At 50.3% G+C, this 18,626-nt stretch overlaps 2 protein-coding genes across 2 annotated transcripts in view; one reads left to right on the top strand and one right to left on the bottom strand.

The window, feature by feature from the left end:
- PHB2 (prohibitin 2) overlaps positions 1 to 8,208 on the top strand; it is a 167,319-nt gene extending 159,111 nt beyond the window's left edge. The window contains exon 9 of the mRNA XM_067004815.1: positions 8,178 to 8,208. Within this exon, the coding sequence (XP_066860916.1) occupies positions 8,178 to 8,193 (16 nt within the window). The 3' untranslated portion in view covers positions 8,194 to 8,208. The remainder of the gene's footprint in view (positions 1 to 8,177) is intronic.
- A 4,336-nt stretch (positions 8,209 to 12,544) lies between these two features.
- Positions 12,545 to 15,944, bottom strand: PTMS (parathymosin). The gene is made up of 5 exons (XM_067004887.1): positions 15,639 to 15,944; positions 15,091 to 15,162; positions 14,298 to 14,379; positions 14,071 to 14,135; positions 12,545 to 13,501 (listed from the first exon to the last, which is right to left on the bottom strand). Exons 1-5 carry the CDS (start codon positions 15,684 to 15,686, stop codon positions 13,451 to 13,453), a joined length of 318 nt encoding a protein of 105 aa, XP_066860988.1. The 5' UTR covers positions 15,687 to 15,944; the 3' UTR covers positions 12,545 to 13,450.
- Between the last annotated feature and the right edge of the window lie 2,682 nt (positions 15,945 to 18,626).

Genomic DNA, 18,626 nt, shown 5'->3' with positions numbered 1-18,626 from the left:
GTGGTCTGAGGAGATGGGGGAGGGTCATCCACATGTAAGTGGCCATGGTGGGAGCAGACAGGAGAAGTCAACAGCACTGAGGAGGGGCTGCATGCTGTGACACTGCGAGGGGTGTGAGGAGGAGATCCTTCTCCTCCAGTAGATTTGGGGAAAACCCACCTGAACTCGTGCAGTGAGGGGGCTTGTTCTAGCTCCCACCTAGCTCACATGCCGGGCTTTGCACAGGCTAGTATGTTTCCACTCCTATGCCTCATCTTGGGGCCCCTTTTGCCTGAGAACCCCCATTGTCGTGGCTCACACTTTCCAGCAACCCACTGGCTCTGACTCTTTCAGGCTTAATCAACCTTTTGTGACGGGTGTCAGACACCCAAGCCCCTCAGCTGCTCGTCCCCGAGGGCTGGGCTGGGGCTTTTTCTGGGGGTGAGGGGAGGGAGGTGACTCAGTGTGGCCGCTTTGCTGTTGAAGGATCCTTGCTTGCTCTCTAGCTTCCCTCAGCTGGGTGGAGGATAAAAGAGACCAAACCATGTGCCTCACTTCAGCAGCTCCCTGTTGTGGTGACGGCTCTTTGTTATCACACGCAGCTCTTTGGTCTTCGGAGGAATGGGATCAGTGTGTGGGAACCTGGCACAACCCTGCGATCCTTGATGTTCCCTGGGTGGGGGGAAAACTTCTCAGCACCCCTTTGTGCCCTCTGCGTTACACAGCCCATGGGGTCGCACAAGAGAGGAAGGGAGGAGAGAAGATGGGGGAGAAACTGTGGCGGTTGGCGGGAGGTGTTTTTTCCTCCTGCTCAAAAAAAAACAGTTTGTGGTGCCCAGTCCAAGCAGAAAGCCTCAACTTCTCTTTCCTTTGAATCAGCAGTGTGAGGATGGTGTGAGCGTGTGGGTGAAGACGAAAGAGAGCAGAGAGATGGAAGCATGGTGGGGCGACACGTACAGCTCCGCAGCACGCTGCCATTTGCTCCCCTTCCCCTGCCGCTGCTCTAGGGACACACAGCTCCCTGCTCACCTTTCCGTCCCGCCTCACTTTTCACTCCTAGAAGCAGCTTCCTCGTACAATTCCCACCAATCCCCAAAACCACCCTTAGCTGAAGCCATGCCCGTGCTCTAGGAAATGCTTCTTTCTTGTAGGAACCAGCAAAGGAGAAAGACGACATGCTCTTGCTGCTCCCGCTTCCCAAGAGAGGCGGCCACAGGGGGCTGGTGGAGAGCCCAAGGCATTGTCAGGATCTGTCTGGCGCCAAGGGGTGTTTGGGGCTGAGGGACTGTTATGCTGAGCGAGCATGTTGTGAAATGAAGGTTTTGGAGGCACATTTTTACTCAGCACCAGGCTATCTTTAGCAGACACCTGTGACGTCTTTGCCTAACGACACACTTTAAATGCTGACTCCCTTGAATGGCATTTTCGTCATCTCCCAGAACAGGACCCCACCGCACAAATAACAGTGGTGAGAGCAAGATCAGCAGGGGGACACCTTCTCCCGGGTGTCCTCCAGCCTGACTAGAAAAGCGGCTGATAGAGAAGGGTGTGGGACTCGGGCAGAGCTGTGGGAGACAAGGGGCAGGCTACGACTGGGGTAACCCAAACCTGGGGCACAGAAGCCCAGCTCACTAAATCCTCCTTCGTCTGTCTTAGGCGTTAAAAGGCTTCAGCCAGGTTCCAGACTTACCTGCAGTCACCTTACTCAGAGCCTTTACACATTGCTTTTCTTGTCTTGCTTGGCATGCTGCATGGTTGCAAACTACCTATGTGAAGAAAAAGAGAAATAGAAAACACTATTCTGCAGTATCATTGAGTTAATCTTGCTGAAGGAATTTTCCGTTGCATTTCCAGATTTCTGTGATATCATGTTTTTCTCTGAGTGATTCCACTTTCATGTTTTGGTCCTTGTAGCACCAAGTCTGAGGCTGGTCGCAATTTTCTGCTTTGTGCTGACTTTTTAAGGTGGTTTATGGTTCATCTGAAGACTTTAATTGACCTAAGAAGCCGTGCTGTGACTTGAAGACTGTGATATCAGCCGCACGACTTGAGATCAGCTGGTCTGAGTGTTCACCAAAAAGGAGCTCATTTAACATGTCCTGATTGCTGTTTGCCCAGAGCTAACAGCAACAGCTAGCAGCTAACACCTCGTACCTGGTCAGCATTAACTGTGGAGAAGTGTGTAAATCTGTGGTCTTTCAAAAGTGCTCCAGATCCCTCCTGGAAGAGAGATGGGATGCTGCTGGATCCTCTTTGGACATTCACAGCTACCTACAGAGATGGTGATGGGTATCGGCACCTTGGCCAATGTCTAGTTAAAGGATATCTATGATGCCACAAGATGTGGGTTTGCGACCCAGAGGGTAACGCTGACAGTGGAGGTGGGTGATGGAATAACAGCGATGGTTCTGTGGGTGCCAAAAGAGAGAGAGGCTGATCCAGATATGCCAGGCGCAGATCCCCAAGGCTGCTGTTGCTTTCAACTGACAATACAGCGACTATGCTCCTCAAAGAAACACTGCTACAGAAGGATGTGCCTGCTGCTCATGGGGCTCAAATCCTCTCTCTGTCTTACTCTAGGCAGTAGCGTGGGTCTCTGACACAGAAGAGGCACCTTGAAAATGTTTCGGATGCTGAGGGATGAGCATTGCACAGATCACAGAGGGCGCCTGGCTATAGGCTTAGTCACACGTGTCCCGAGGAACTGTGAAAAAGTAGATTTGGTCCATGTGCTGTGTTTCGACAGAGCATCATGCCAGGAGAACATGAGCCTGTAGTTTATGGTACACTGGAGCTCTGAAGGCTACAGGCAAATTCCACTTATTAATAAAAAACATGCTTTTTTTTTTTTTTTCCTTAGTAGGAAAGCTAGGAATGAGATAGTAGAAGATGGGTAACTAAAGGAACACGTGATGCTATGAAAAATCATTTGCAAAAGAATGCAGCTCCTGGGAAGGTTCATGTGGATGATGGTTCAGCAGAGAAGGGGAGTAGAGCAGTGCTTCAGAATACTGATAAAGAGGATAAAGTTTCTCTGCTTTGGTGATCGCCAACCACTTTGTTTTGAACAACGCGAGGGAGGGAGATGGTGCATTCTTAAACTGAAAGGGTTCATTGTAAACCAAAATGGATTTATTTTATTTTTTTATGGTTTAGTTTTCAACTGGGTCAATTCTCTGATGCTCATCAGTGTTGACAAAAGGGAGGCGGCAGGAAAGAGATGAAAGATGGGCTCGCCTGTTTCTGCAACACTGCATTTACACTGGATTAACATGGCTGTGTGATAGACTGAAATTCGGAGTGTGATGGCAGCTGAGCTGGTTTTTCAATTTCTTCCCCATTTGGCACCTCATGGCAGGTAGCAGCCTGAGTCATTTGATAAGATTGCCTCTACTGCCCCACTAAATAAAAATGCAAAATCAAATCAGCCCACTTGTTAGTCACAGAATCACAGAAGGATTAATACGGAAGGGACCTCTGTGGGTCTCGACGCCAACCCTCTGCTCCCAGTAGGGTAACTCCAAAACGAGATGAGGTTGCTCGGGGCCTTGCCCAGGCAAATCCCAAACATCTCCAAGCACAGAGATTCTCCAGCATCTCTGAAAGCCTGTTCCACTGCTGAAACACCCTTACAAGAGAGGCTTTTCCTTGTGAAGTATGAAGGTCTTTTGTCGCAAACTGTGCTCCTTGTCTCTTGTCCCGTCTCTGTGCCCCTGTGAGAAGACTCTGGCAGTGTCTTCTCTCTAAACTCCTTTAGGTATTAGCAGACAGAAATTAGCTCCCCCTTGGCCTCCTCTCCTGCAGGCTGAACTAACACCCCTATTTATGTCCTCCATCCCACAACCACCTTAGGGCCCTTTGCTGGTTTTGCACCACCCAGAGCATCAACATCTCACAGTATTGCAGACGTGGTTTCAATGTGCCATGAAGATGGGATTGATCACTGCTTGATACATTTTTGTTAATAAAGCCCAGCTTACGGCTAGCCCTCACCAGTGCAAAGCCACCTTGCTGGCTCTGCTACCATTATGGCGCATAAAACAGCTTTTGTTGGAGATAGAACTGGCTCTTAGTTATCCTCAAAGGAGGCTGGGAGAAAAAAGGCTGTAACCAAATACCTATGTAATAAATTCACAACCGGGGTGGGACCTCCCATGTCACAACGAGGTCTGGGAGAGATCTAAGTTCTCAAGATGTAGCTCCAATAAACTAAATTCATAAAAATAAAGGATGTTCTGCCAGGAGTTAGTCAACGGGATTTAGCAATTTAGCAATTAAGGTCACATGAGGAATATATATTTTTAAGCTCATTTTTTGGGGCGTTGGTGTAGTTTACCATTTTTCCTGGTTCTAGGAATTTTTGTTTGCAGATGTCAGCTCCTGTTCTCCGGGAGGTGAATGACCCACGCTGAGCACCGTTCACTCTGCTGGCTTCTCTGTCAGGCTTTTCTCAGAAAGCCACAAGAGACCAAAGGACCCTCTCTGGCTGTACAGTGTGCGTGAGAGTTTAAGACAAAGTGGCCAATGTTTTTGTGTCCCGTGTAAGTACTTTAGAGCCTTTGCTGATGAAATGAAAGCGGCCCTGAAATTCAGACTCTCTGAGATCCCAGTGCTAGGTTGCCACATGATTTGTTCAACATCCAAATGATTTCTGGTGTCCATGGTTGTTTCATGCTGCCAAAATGTGGTTAGGAGGGCTTCACAGCTCTGCAGGTGTGACTGTCTCTCCTGGCGTGGTGTACACTTCATGTTTGGCAAGGTTAATGGTAAGCAACTATGGACCCCTGGTAAAATCACACTTGGCATTAAAACATAAGGTTGTATGTTGGGGAACAAAGTATGGGGATCACACTTCCAGAACAAGAAGCTGAATCCTGGGAAGCAAAGGCTCCAGGGAGGGAGGCACTTGACAACGTGATGTATATAATGGGATCTCCAAGAACGAACAGATTGTGTTACCTCTGTTTACAGCACAAGTTACTGGAATGTGTCCATAATTCAAAAAGGATGTGGAAAAATGGAAAAGGATTTAGCAGGGTGATACAAAAATAAAACCTGACTTGGGGACTAGAAATCTTGCTTTCAGATGTACAGGGCTTGAGGAGTTTGATGTATTTTACCTAATCCAAAAGTGCTACTGGTGAGCTCAGGCAAGTTTAGTGCAAATAAACAGAAACCCGTTTTACATATCATATAGATGGTAGAATTATTGTTGGAGGATGCCATGAAGGCCAAGAGTATAAATGAGTTCAAACAGAGATTAGGTAATTTGCGGAGGATCAATTCTTCACTGGCTTTTGAATATAATGGCCTGGGTATGACTGCCAGCTCAGGATGTCCTCAACTCTGGTTTACAGGAAGCTCCTATATAATGTCTTGTCTCTCATTGGCTCGTCTTCAGGATTGTACATCAGGATCGTACATTATAGCAGAGCACCAGACTAGAGAGACCACCGGTCTGATCCAATACAACCATCTTCATGCTCTTACATTTGCGATCTGTCATTCATATTTTCTCCCCATGAATGAGAAGATGTAAAACACCGGCAGGTTCTCTGCTGTGGTAGATGAGCATTACGACAACCAGTGGCTCGAAGTTAAAAACAAAATCTAGCTGGAAATGAGGTTCATGTTTTTCACAGCAAGGCTCTGACATGGGAATAACTCTTGTGGTGGCCTCTTCACGACCTGCAGACTGTTAACATGAAAAATGTTTGAAGGCATCTTCTTGCTCAGCCCTGGGATATGGGACTCCCTGCTGAAACACAGAAGCCAAGCAAGGTGATCACCATCATGAGAATAAAACACTATCTATTCATATTTCTCCAGGCTTCTCCCTTATTCACAGCCCTGACTGGAGGTCCTCCCTGGTGGTGCATGCAGGCCCTTTTTAAGACTCAAAAAAAAAAAAAAAAAGAAAAAAAAAAGCCAGCTGGTCTTGCTCCACAAGAAAACACCAAGCACTGGGCTGGGAAACTGCAGAGGAGCGTGATTGCTGAGCTGAGGCACATAACCCAGAGGGAGAAGGAAGGGTGAGGGATCATGGACTCAAATGAACAGAGGTAGTGGTAAGTGGGTGTGGGGACTTTCCCCCGAGTTTAGAAGGGAGATGCTGTTTTTTCCCTAGCTACAGGTGGTCAGAGGGCTCACTTGTTCCAGACCTGAAGAAGCTTTAGGGGTTTCTTTCTTTCTTTCTTTCTTTTTTTTTTTTTTTAATTTATTACTCTAGTTTTCTTCTGTCTGTTCCTTACTAACTTAAGATAAAAGGCACTCTGAAAGACTGGTAAACCCAAGGGTTCTGTGTGTGCCCATTGTAAGAGCAGATCAATTTGTGCAGAGGGGGAAATATGGGTAACATTGTCCAGTCATGAGGCAGGGTAAAGCTCAGTATCTTTAACAGAAAAGGGTGCTACAGTCAAAACACTGGCACAAGAATTAGGGAGGGGAAAAAAAAAAAAAAAGGTGAAAAAAAAAAAGGCACCAAGACTAACAGCATTTCCTGCCCCGGTTTGTGAAAAACAAACGTTTGGGTGGATGTACAAATATGACCTAGAAACCTTCCCAGGTGCTTGAAGGTGGGAATCCAATCTAAGACACTCTCTTCCAAGTTTGCCTTCCCATCCCAACACCACTGGGAATGACTGCCCCTGCTTTACATACGCACCCAAGTACACAGTGAGTGTACTCTAAGACTCTAAGACTCTACACAGGGGATCCAATGTGGGAGGGAATGCTACTGGGAAAGAGTCTAAAACCAGCTACAGATGAGGAGACTGCAAATGACTTGAATGTATACATGCCTTTCGGGTGGAGGGACTTTTGGACTTGCGTGGGTGGATCCCTCCCTGGCTACAGAAGAAGAGATGTGAGCCCTGGGATTAGCAGAGCCTTCCCACAAGTCTTTTAAGGCTCCTGAACATGTGCAAGAGGCTCACGGGAGCTGTTCTGTTCAGCCTTATCTTCCAGACAACCTTCCTCTGACAGCAAAAAACGAAACAGATGAGAGAAGGGTATAGTTACACTGCGCCTGATGCAGCTAATAGTATGGTACAATCCCAAAGAGGCTGTTTTTTGAGAAAGGACACACTGAATGAAACATCCCTTTTCTGACCCAGAGTTGTTCTCGTTCCAAACAAAAAGCTTAGTAAGAGCTGTGCTGGGCCAGGAGAAAGCTCTTGGAGCAGATGTTAGGAAAGTAACACACTGTCTCATTTAATAGAAATAGATCCAAGTGAGGATGGGTCTCCTTCCAGGTTCCCTAGACCTTCCTTGGGCTCTCTAGGCTAAGGACTGTTCTTCCTGGAAGCCCAAGAGCAACCTCAGTGTGTTCAAATCACTCTGTGGATGAACGGCCAAGACAAATCTGATGCTAATTGGCCACACGGGGACTTCTCGGTTGCTCAAGTTTGAGTTAGGCATGATCAGAGTCGTTCTTGGTTCCTCCAGCAAGCGAAACTTAGATGACTGTTCATAATTTTTTGTAGCAAACATACCAAATTCGTTGCCACCAGGGGGCACTTTAGGCAGGAAAGATCTAGCCGTGTGCTTACAGGACTCCAATTCGTCTCCCACTAACGAATCCCTTTGAGAGGCTTAAGAAAAACAGCGTAAGGTGTAGCCTCCAAGCTGAAGTACGTATCAGTTTAAGCTACCTGTGGTTGTGCTGCCTGTTGTCTTGGAATGGCGCTCTGTTTCAAGCAGGAGCATGGATCCTGAAAGAAGAGATGGAGGCTTAGCCTTCGTGTACCAGATAGTGCAGGAGCTGAGCACTGAAGACTCCCCTGCCACAAATGGGAGACGGTAGGTCAGGGTTTGTTCTGGAAACCCTTTAAAACATAGAAAAACTGGGATGGAGTGGGATCCTCTCCCAACAAGAAGCTGCAGTCAACACTGTTAGCAGTGCCCTACAGCAATGCTTATTTTATTTCTGCAGCTACGAAAGGGGATCTGCAGAAGACCCTGCAGTATTTCGTATGGGCAAAACCTCAGGGATCATTTGAATTACGAGGCTAGATTTCCCAAATTTCTCTAATGAATCTTCTATGAAATTTTCCTTGTGGAGAATTGGCAAATTCCTAGCTCAAATTTTGGTCCACATCTACCACACTGGTATCTCAGGAGATCAGGAGGTTTGTTGGAGCCACATCCAACAGCCTCAGATGGTTTTGAGACTTCGGATATCACATAGGAAAAAAAAAAGGAAGTGACATTTAAGAAACAGTCCTTCATAAAGGAAAACAGCAAATAGCCATAACTTTTCAGATATGTTTTCTTGTTTGCTTATGGATGAGCCTAACAGAGTGCTGCCTAAATTCATGATCTGGAGTGCTGACCAGCAGACACTCTTTTGTGAAATCATTTGGATGTGCAATAGCAGAAAAGTTGCTGAAGGATGTTTCAGGTAAGGGTCTTTGAAGATTTTCATAACAAATTATATACCATCGTTGTGTTTAGTTCCAAAGTCTGATCATTGTGTTTGCCTTTGTACTGAGGTGGTGCCTAAGCTTCAAAAAAAAAAAAAAAAAAAGAAAAAAAAAAGGTTTCTGACATTTTCTGACATTTTTTGTACCTAAAACAATGGATGAATTGCTGGAAGACCAGGGAAAGTCCAAGACATGACTCTACCTGAGCTGACAAAGAGTTATTGGGAGACACTTAATCACAGAGCCCTGGAAACTGACTATTTCTTGGTACATCTTATAGCCTTCACTGGTTTTAGGATCTCCAGTCTGGGATATACGAAGCCTCAGCAACATTTGGCAACGAGATTCTTCATTGCAGGACGTGTGGCTTAACACCCTTCTGACATTATGACACCACTTCGTGGATTAAGCAACTAAATAGAGAAGAAAGCCTCCCGAGCCTCATTAGGACATTGGAAATGTTTGACTGGACTTTATGAGGAAAAAAATAATGTACATGGTAGAGAATGTGAGCTATAAATATCATTACAAAGAACTCTGGAGGTCTGTAGAATGTGCAGCTCCTACGGCCTCCCAGTGACAAATAACATCAGCTCCATGTTTATTTCTGCAGCTATGTAAAGGGATCCACGAAAGACCCTGAAGTATCACCTACAGCTCATACATAGTTTGCATGCTCGTCTGTCATCTTTAATGGGTGATTTGCAGCAAGTCACCTAAGCATCTGCTGTAGCCTGCCTGCAGCAGTACACCTGACGAGGCTGACGAGGTGAAGCTTATCTGCTGGGATATCGCAGCTCACGGAGGCTCAGCTAAGGAACGACTGTTGTGCATAGAGACTTCCAGCTGGGATGTAGGGCCTGTTCTTCCTGAACAGCCTGAGATGGGAATGCATCCTCTTCTCTGTCTGATTGAAAATGCCTCCCACAAGAGCAAAACTATACTTGATGACACCAAGCTTGGCCTATAATCCATACTGTGTGGCTAGGACCTTTGCATACTGACACCCTGGGTCTTTCCTCACCCCTGTGATTGCCCGTGTTTTGCTACAACAGTGAAAGCTCACCAGGAAACAAACCCCAAACTCATTCACTGGTGGGCAGTGCTCCAGTGCTGTCCATCTGTGACATGTCCCCAGTCTGAGCCCACACACGTAAACACAGACTCCTTCCCTGAGGAAACACACAGCCATGAGCGTGTCTGTCTTTGACTCCATTCTTGAAATAAGGGAGAGAGGTGGGAGGGAAAAGTACATGGGCTTCTTAAGGATCTGGGAAGGCAAGTTCTTTTAGTTTCCCATATGGCGTATGGGAATTGGCTGAGCAATGAGACTCCTAAGCAGAGGGCCTAAAAAAGCCCCTTAGCCCAGAGAAGTGGTGGGAAGAGAAGTAATTTTATTTATTTATTTATTTTTAAAGCTAACACAACAGTGTGGTTATGGGCTTTCCTAAAGCAAGGAAGGTTTTCTCCTCCCAAACCAGCAGTGGCTGGAGGGCTTGCTTGTTCCTGGTCCGAAGCAGAGCTCACAATTCTGTGTGCATGATGGTTTTGATTATGCCGGTCTTGTTTCATTTATTGACTCTAGCAGAGCCTGCAAGTGCACGACCTCCACAGCTCCCTCGAAGCAAGCAGTCCTGGAGGAGAGCTATAAAGAATGAAGTCTCTGGTTTGCTGGTTCTGCTCTCTTGGTGGGAGCAGAGCTGCTGGAAGCTGGGAGCAAGGAAGGGGCCATGAACACCAAACGTCTCCTTGAGAGCTGTAACGATGCTGTGATCAGGGCAAGAAAGCTGCTAAGAAATTTGCCTCCTGACAGCAAAACCTCTCTCAGACAAAACCACTGAGGGCTTTGATTGAAAACTGAGGTCCGGCCTACAGCTGCACTTGACGCGGTGGTGAGGCCTGACCAAACGGCAAGTCCAGCCCGTACACATTCCTGTGCAGACAGCCTCCTGTGCTTAATCCCGGCATGCGCCGACTTCTGGTGTGACCTTTGGACAGCACTGAGGGAGTCCTGTCTCCAGCTGATGAGGCTGGCAGATGGTCACAGGAATTAAATGAAATGAGTGGAGGATTAACACAGAGCCGAGGAAGGTGAATAAGGCTCCTGCGTAGTGCCGCTGCTTCTGAGGAGGCACTGGTGAAGACGGACTTTGTTCTTGCCTTGTTGACTTCATTGATTTCGCTGTGGAAGAAGAATTAGGCTCAATGGTAAAAGACTTCTTTGCAGGTCTAAGGAAAGGGAAGAAACTGTAATATCCCATTGTTATCTGTAGCCCTCAGCTCAAGTCAGCAATGATGTCCCACAGGACACGGAGGTGACCAAATGTGAAAGCAGATATTCTCCTAACTAGTTCTGTATCTGTAGCTGTATCTTCTAACTATCCATAGGTAGTGACAAAGGTGTTTATTAAGACTGAATAAGGCGGAAGAACCAGTAGAAGCTGTGGAGCTGAGGACTCCATAGAGACGTGTAGAAACCGCCTGGCAGCCCTTCATGCTGGCAGCCCTCTGTCCTGCAGCATTTCCCTCGGAGGAAATGGGGAACGGCTGCTCGCACAGCTAGTGCTCATACAGCTAGCGCTGCCCTGACTTGCAGGTGCTGCCTCACTCACTTCTGGACGATCAGATGGATAGAGCCAGGAGTACTGGTGTTGTACCTACATAAAAAAGTGGAGAACTCTCTACGCTTTCTCATTTGCAAGTGTATTCTTCACTACTCGTAGTATGGCACTGCTGCAGTGGTGGGGAAGATACATGAAAATAGGAATAGGCCTCTGTAGAAACCGGAGTATCTTCTCATAACTTATCTTTGGTACCAAACATTAAAAGGTGACTGGTCAGCAAAATTTTGGGGGGAATCCTGAGGACTTGCTCTAATGTGAAAGTATTTTGAAATGAGCAGGGACTGGAATCCATCAATTTTTAAAATGGAGCAATACTGGGAATATAAAATTGCACAAGTGCAGTTAGACGATACGTGCAAGTTGAATCAGCACATTCATCATCATGCCCAAGGCGAGCGGGAGCAGGGAGAGGCGTTGCGAGTCGGTCTGATGCAAGAGCTACCTGCTTTTGAAATGCTGTTCACCGGGGAGATGGCCCAAATGGCTGTGGCTGCAGCTGCCAGGGGAGCTTTGTGGCAGCAGGACAGAGCTGCGGCGAGCACGGCCTTTGGAGAGGAGCACCAGGGCTGAGACGGGTCCAGACCCAGCAGAGCCTACAGCAGCAAATGTGGGCAGCAGGAGCAGCGCACCTCCACCCCGGGGTGCAGCCAGATCCCACCAGGCAGGCACGCACCTCGCTGAGGCCTCCACACGTGCGAAGGGGCTTGGCAGTAGCTGTGCCATTTGCACCATGCTTGTGTCCCTCCGTGCCCTGATCCGGTCCTGCAGCCAAACACAGACGTTTGGATAAAACAACGATTGATGCTTTGCATCTCCAGAGACTAGCAACTGTTTGTGCTGCCAATATCTCATCTGTTGCCGCTGTTGGACATGCACAAAGCCGCTGATGCTCAGACAAAAGTTGGTATTATTTACAGCTCCCAGTCCTGGTTGCTCATTGTGTGATTGCCAAAACAGAGTTTAAAAAGGAAGAAACACTAACAGCAACTTTAAAGGTCTCCAAAGATAAAAGACAAATATTTGACAGATCTCTCCCAGGCAGCTGGTGGGACAAAGAAGCGAAGCTCTTGCCTCTCTAAACACTTTCATTCTGTGACTGATGCTGCATGGGTCATGCTTGATGCCAGCCGGGGCAGGGATGCCGTAGAGGAGCACTTGCCTGGGTACAGCAGCCACAGCTTAGGCTCACTTTCAGAACCTCTGTTGTCTGGTAAGGAAGCCTGATTTTGGTTTCAAGAGCTTCAGAACAGCCCTGAAGCTTTACATTTGTGGCATGTCCTCACTCAAGTGCCTGCCAGATGGAGCAGCTCAAGAGGGAGGAAGCAGAACCCATGCACACTGGTCTCCAGCATTCGGGGGCCATTCAAAGAATTACCACAGGTCTTTTAACTGACGTAGGGTTGTCCTCGCCACCAGCTGCTGTCCAAACCATCATTTTTCTGCCAACCAACTTCCACGATTGGATCAGAACATAACCTAAGGCATACAGACACGACCACCCACACAAGCTGTTTGAAATATTTTTAAACGCTTTTATTTACAGTGCTAGTTGAAAACAATATATATATTTATATCTATCATCCTCGTGATGTCTGTGCCATAGAAAATGCTGTGGCTATATTGCCTTTAATTTACAAAAAATGGTCACAAGAGAATCTAAAGGGAAAAATGGAAATCAAAGTTTGGTCCCCAATTTATGTGTCTCTTGATTCGTTTTAAAAAAGCCTCCAAATTAAAAAAATATGCAGTTATGATGAAATTCATATATAAAAACAACCCTTATCTTCTGAAAAATTCACGAGGGCCAGCTTGCTGTCTGTCATGTAAACTTGAAAAAAAAAAAAACCTAAGATAAATCCCATCTCTGTGTATGGTTTAATAGAACCGTTATTTGCTTGTAATACTTTGTCTCTCAGGGTTCAATGGGAAAGCAGATGAGAGGAGGCCTAGGACTGGAAATGCACCATGAGATCTGTGCCTGCAGCCTCCTGGACTCAGGGAGAATATCTGACAGCAGGTCCCGGGAGCAGAAGCTGCCAAGAATCTCACTCTTACTAGTGAAAAAAAAGGGAGGGCAAGTGAAAAGGAATGGTAGGTGCTTGCCATGTGAAAAGCCTGGCCTATGGGCCTGGTAAGGTTATGCACTGGGTCACAATGGGAAACAATGAGATTCTTGAGGGAAGAGGTTTGTTTTTAAGTGGGGCACAGCTGGACGTGGAGGACTGGCATAATTCCAAGTGGGGAATGTTGTAGATGGGCTGGGATCTTCGGGTGGGAAGGAAACTGCTGTCTTCCCTGTTTGAGAGCATTTCTAACCTTTCCTCATCTGAGATTGTGTGAAGCCAGAGGCTAATGGACAGTGCAAGCACAGGCTGGAATGGAGAAGGAGAGATGGACGGAACAGAGGAGATGGAAGGGGAAGACTCAAGCTGAAGACCCATTCTCTGTCTTCTGTCTCTTTGGATCCACTTCATCCTGCGCATCACAAAGAGGAGGAAAAAAAAAGGAGTTACTGCCAGTCATCATACCAAGACACACAATTTCTCCACAAAACTCTTACTGCTGTTCTTTCCTCTGTATGGAAATCTCTGCCTGGCCCACCCTAAACCCACTCCTCTTTAAAACATCTTTGAGTGCCTAACAACTGTTCTGTTGGTGGCCACAGTTAATATGTGGACAGCTCCATTTGCAGGAATACCTGCATTGATGCTTTCAGGAGGTGCAGCAAGCCCAGGCTCACATTCCTTCTTACAGACCCCGAGATCCACCCCTACAAATCCATCTTCTGGCCTGAAGCCCAAGAGTCACAGGTCTTTGAGGGGTCATCATCCAGCACCTTAACTGGACCTGGACTCTACAACAAGCCCACCAAGTTTTAGCGTCCCCTTGCCACAACAGATTTGTTGACCCATCTGCTGCTGAAGCAGCAATGAGACGCAAGGCTGATTCGAGATGCTCAGCAACAGCATCCACATGGATTTCATCAGCACACAGCTGGCAACCTAGTACCTTCTCAATGCCATTACTCTCACGCGATCACTCACCTCTTCCTCCTCCGCAGATCGTTTTTCTGCATGCCCATCCTGCTCTTGCCCATTCTCGTCTCCTTCTAAGCACAAAGAAGAGAGGAATCACGGATTAACTGAAGTAGCATTTAAGGCAATGTAATCTCAGTCAGAGGGCTCAGAGGAGGAATTTCCCTTTGCGATCTTTCATTCCCCCACAGCCTGATTACCCGCCCACATATTCCCCCTATATTAATTATACGTACCGTCATCCTCATCGCCACCTTCCTCTTCATCCACATCCTCAGGATTCTCTTCCTCATCCTCTTCGGCTCCATTTTCCTCATCCTGAATTAAACAAATCGGTCAGAGCAGAAATTGGCATCAGGATGACATTTCCATGAGCTCCTTGCTGCAAGAATTATCTCCACACCTCCAGCCACTTCAGACTCCGGTCTCAGGCGTGCATCAAGCGAGTGACCTCTGCACTGTTATTCAGACAACATCCTTCCCACTGTCCCAGTTGTCCCATGCAGCCAAAACCCTCCTCCCACCCTGCCTCCTTTACAAAACCAGTCCCCCCAGTCACTCCCCACCAGTACGGACCTCCGTGACGCCCACCAGCTCGCATCCCGACAGGCTGCTGCTGTCCCATCCCAGCAATCCGAGCATCTCTCCGGCGTGCTCGTAATACATCTGCTACCACACTGCCTTGGACTTTCATCAGTCTGTGCTTTTCCTTGCTGGCCGTTCCTCCAGCCTTATCTTCCTTACGGACCTCGGGATGCCTGAGTGGGCGCAGGACCACATCCCCCCTGCCACCTCCTCCTGACTCCTGCTCGTCTCTGCTCTCCTCTCTTTTTTTCAGCTCACGAGGTCGTGCTGACTGCGCTAAGTCCTTCAAGGCTCGTTCTCCACAATTACCCGCCAGCTTGCTCTTCATTTGCCCCTCTCCTTTATGACTTCTGCTCTTCTTTCTGCATCGCCCACGCTCCCCTCGGCTCCATCCCTCGCAGCGACCCCGGGGCTCACAGAGCCGCCCCCAGCACCAGCCCTCACCTCCACCACCTCCTTCTTCTTGTCTTTGTGGACCGCTTTCTCCTCCACCTTCTCCTTCTTCTCCTTCATCTCCTGCACGCGAGACGGGAAACACCATTGCAGCGCCCGGCGGCGGCCAGGAACACAGCCGGGCTGCCGGGCGTTTGCGTGTGCTCGCGTTTTTGGCCCGCGGGACGCGCGCGGCAGCACCCCGGGGCGCTGTGTGTGTGTGTGTGTGTGTGTGTGTGTGTGTACAGGGGGGTGTTGCGCGCGCTCTTTCGCCCACATTCGCGCCGCGCTCCTCCGCCCCCCCCCCCCCCCCGCCCGCGCCGAGCGGCGCGCGCGCAGCCTCCCGCGCGCGGGCCCTCGCGCCCCCCGCCCCGCCCCGCCCCAGCCCCCCCATTGGCGGAGGCCCTCGCGCGCCCCCCTGCCGGCCGGGCGCGCGCGCGCGCGCGGGAGGGGGGTCGGAGCGCGGCGCGGGGCGAGCCGCAGTCCGCTCCCGGCGCGGGACGGGGGAGGACGCGGGGCGAGGGGGGTGGTGGTGGGGCGGCTGTCGCCGCGCGGCTCACCTTGGCGCTCAGCTCCGCCGGCGCCTCCTCGACGCGTTTCTCCGACATGCTGGCGCTGGGGGGGGGGGGGGGCTGAAGGAGAGGGGGGTGGGGAGCGGGGCGGAGGGCGGTGGGAAGCGGTGGTGGGGGTGCGCGGCGAGGAGCTCCGGGTCCCGGCGGTGCTGCGGCCGCGGCTCCCGCCCCGGGGGCCAAAGTACCAAGGGTCTGCCGCGATGGGGGGAATCCGGCGGCGGAGGGGATTTATACAGCGCCGGGTGACGAGGAAAGGAGGGACCTGGCGAAGGGAGGGGAGAGGGGACGGGCGGGAGGCGGAGGAGGGACGGAGGGCGGAGGCCGGCGGAGGAGCGGGGCCGCCAGAACAATGCGCGCCGGGGGCCGGCGCCCCCCCCTCCACCTCCCCCACACCTCACCCCGGCCCCGCGGAGCCTCGCCGCCTCGCGCCCGGCCCGGCCCCTCCCCTCCCCGCAGGTGCCCCGGAGGTGCCAGGGCGGGGCCGGTGCGGCGCTGGCGGCGTGCCCGGGGAGCCGCGAGGCCCGCGGCCCGCCTCACGCCGCCCCCCGCCCGCCGGCAGGAGGAGCCGCGGGGCCGCGCGCGTGCCGCGCTCCCGCCTGGAATTTTCCACTCGCGCCGGCCCCTCCCGCCCCTCCCAACGGCCGGGGCCCCGCGCGGGAACGGCCGGTGGGGGCGGGGAGGCGGGCTGTTTTTCCCGCGCTCTCCGAGGCGGAGGGGCGGGGCCCGGCCCGCGCGCGCGTCGGCGGGTGGGGGAAGGGCGGCGAGCGCGTCCCGCTTCCCCATATAAGGAGGGACTAAGGGGCGGGAGCCCCATTGGGCTATTCAAATGAGCCGTCTGCCTGGCAACAGGCTTCCCATTGGCTGCCGGCGGAAGGCCCTGGGGGGGGGGGGGAGCAGGGGGGCGCGGGGGCGGTTGGTGCAACGGGTGAGGGGGAGGCGGTGGCTGACGGGGCCCGGGCAGCGGGGGGGCGCTGCGGGGCTCGGCGGTTGGAAGCCGACCCCGGGCGGCGGCAGCCGGCCTCGGGGCAGGGGCCGGGGGCCGTGTGGCGGAGCCGCCCGCCGGGAGCCGCTCGGTCGGCCGGCGCTGCCCCCTGCTGCCCGGCCGCGGCGCTGCGCCCCGGCGCTTCCTCCCTGAGGGGCTGGGGTTGTGGCACCCGCCTGTCCCCTGAAGGGGAGAGTGAGAAAGAGGGGGTGAATCACAGCGTGCGTGATGCGGGGGGACCCCGCCTTGTCCTTGTCTCCTCTGTAGCCACTGCTGCTCCCCTCATGGTCTGAACGATGTGATCCTCCTAGCCACGTGCAGCACACGGTGCCCCAAAGAAACCGGAATGTAACCCAGGCGCGCAGATCGAGATTAACACAGAACAATGAAAATACATGCGTTAATTACTTTTTCTCCTATAAACCCTTCTAGCCAACTTCTTAGGTCTAGCTATCCACAATCGAGCCCTGGTATTCGGTTCAAGTACCCCTCTTTCACCCCTCCTTCCTGCAAGAAAAACAGTAATTTCTGGAGCTACACCCAAAACCAGGAGCTCCAAAAATTGCCGAAGTGGCTGGACGTTCTCTGCTTCTGTTTGTCAGGAGATGCGTGACTCACGGCTCTGCTGTTCTTTGCACCAACCCAGATTTTCTGCCCTTATCTTTGCACGCTCAGCTACTGAACGCGCAGAGCTGCGCCACCGCATGTCCCTTCCTAGGGACGTTGTCGTGCTAGTGCACAAGCAGGCCTCGACACAACGCCGTGGAGGGCAGAACGCAAGGACTGTATCCAGCGATGTCGGCATGCCCAAAGCGCTTTGTTGACACAGGCGCCGCTCCCACAGATGCAAATTCACAAACAGCTGTTTGTGTAAGGAAAGTGTGCTTCCGGCAGCCTGTACGGTGGGGCCATTTGGTTCGCTCTACAAGCTGATACGCCGTCTGCGGCCTCTTCCTTCTCTCTCAGTACATTCAGCGTGCAGCCTTGCTTCTTCCTATCCACACTCTCCACCATACTCCCTTTGCAGTTTTTACCCAACTCCCTTGATTCTTTTGCCCATATTCTTCCTGTGGCCCTCTCCCTGTCTTCCCTTTGTGCCGTCCCATGTACAAAATTCAGCTCAGATACCCGTTCACATTATTCACATGTCCTGTTTTTCCCTGCATGCCTGTATCAAGTATGTTTTTCCACTTACATCCTGTGTAAGCTCCTCTTCATGCCTTGTGACATGCCTGCTTCTGCCTGCCCTTCAGATCCCGATGGTGGGATTCTCCAGGCTTCTAGTGTGCAATTGCTTCACTTAGGTCCTGAGGGCATCCCTTCAGTCTCACCTAACTCTTCCCATGCCTTCTCTTCTTCCATCATATCTGTACCGCTCTACATTTCATCTGCTGGATCAGTTTACAGCTTTTCTCTGCTCCTCTCTCCCGTCTGAATTTTTCTTTGTTGCGTATGTAACGATACTCATCATGCGGTATGCAGATGCACGACCCTTTTCAGTACGTTCTGCAATCTTTGCTTCAAGTTGCTTTGCAAACTCAGCAGAGTGTATTCCATCCTTTTTGGAGTCTTATGTCCTTAGACAAGATGAAGGAGGTACAGAAGTTACATGATAAAAAGTCGTTTGGGAATATAGAGAATATGCATGTCTGCAGCCTGGAGAACAACATGAATGTAATTTTCTCTATACAATAAATTAAAATTTTTATGGTGCATGCAGTTTGTGCTTTGTGTTTACATAGGTGTGTGCACGTGTACGCATACACGTTTGTGTACAGTGGCGGTATTTTCTCTCTGTCTTTATGTGCATTTACTTTTGTGAGTGTAGAAAGTATGGTATTTTTCTACAGATGTGTTTTAAGTTCGCATGTATGTCTTCATATGTGGCCATGGGATTGTTTATTTCTGTGGGCTTTCATGTGCGATAAGTATTTTTCTGCTTCTAGCTTATGCAGGGTGCATGCACCTAAAGTAAATATTTATACATTTTGTTT

This window comes from Anser cygnoides, chromosome 1 (genome assembly GCF_040182565.1).
Source record: "Anser cygnoides isolate HZ-2024a breed goose chromosome 1, Taihu_goose_T2T_genome, whole genome shotgun sequence".
In the NCBI taxonomy this organism is placed as follows: Eukaryota; Metazoa; Chordata; class Aves; order Anseriformes; family Anatidae; genus Anser; species Anser cygnoides.
Note: the sequence above shows the minus strand (reverse complement) of the source record. Positions and strands in the feature narration are given on the sequence as shown.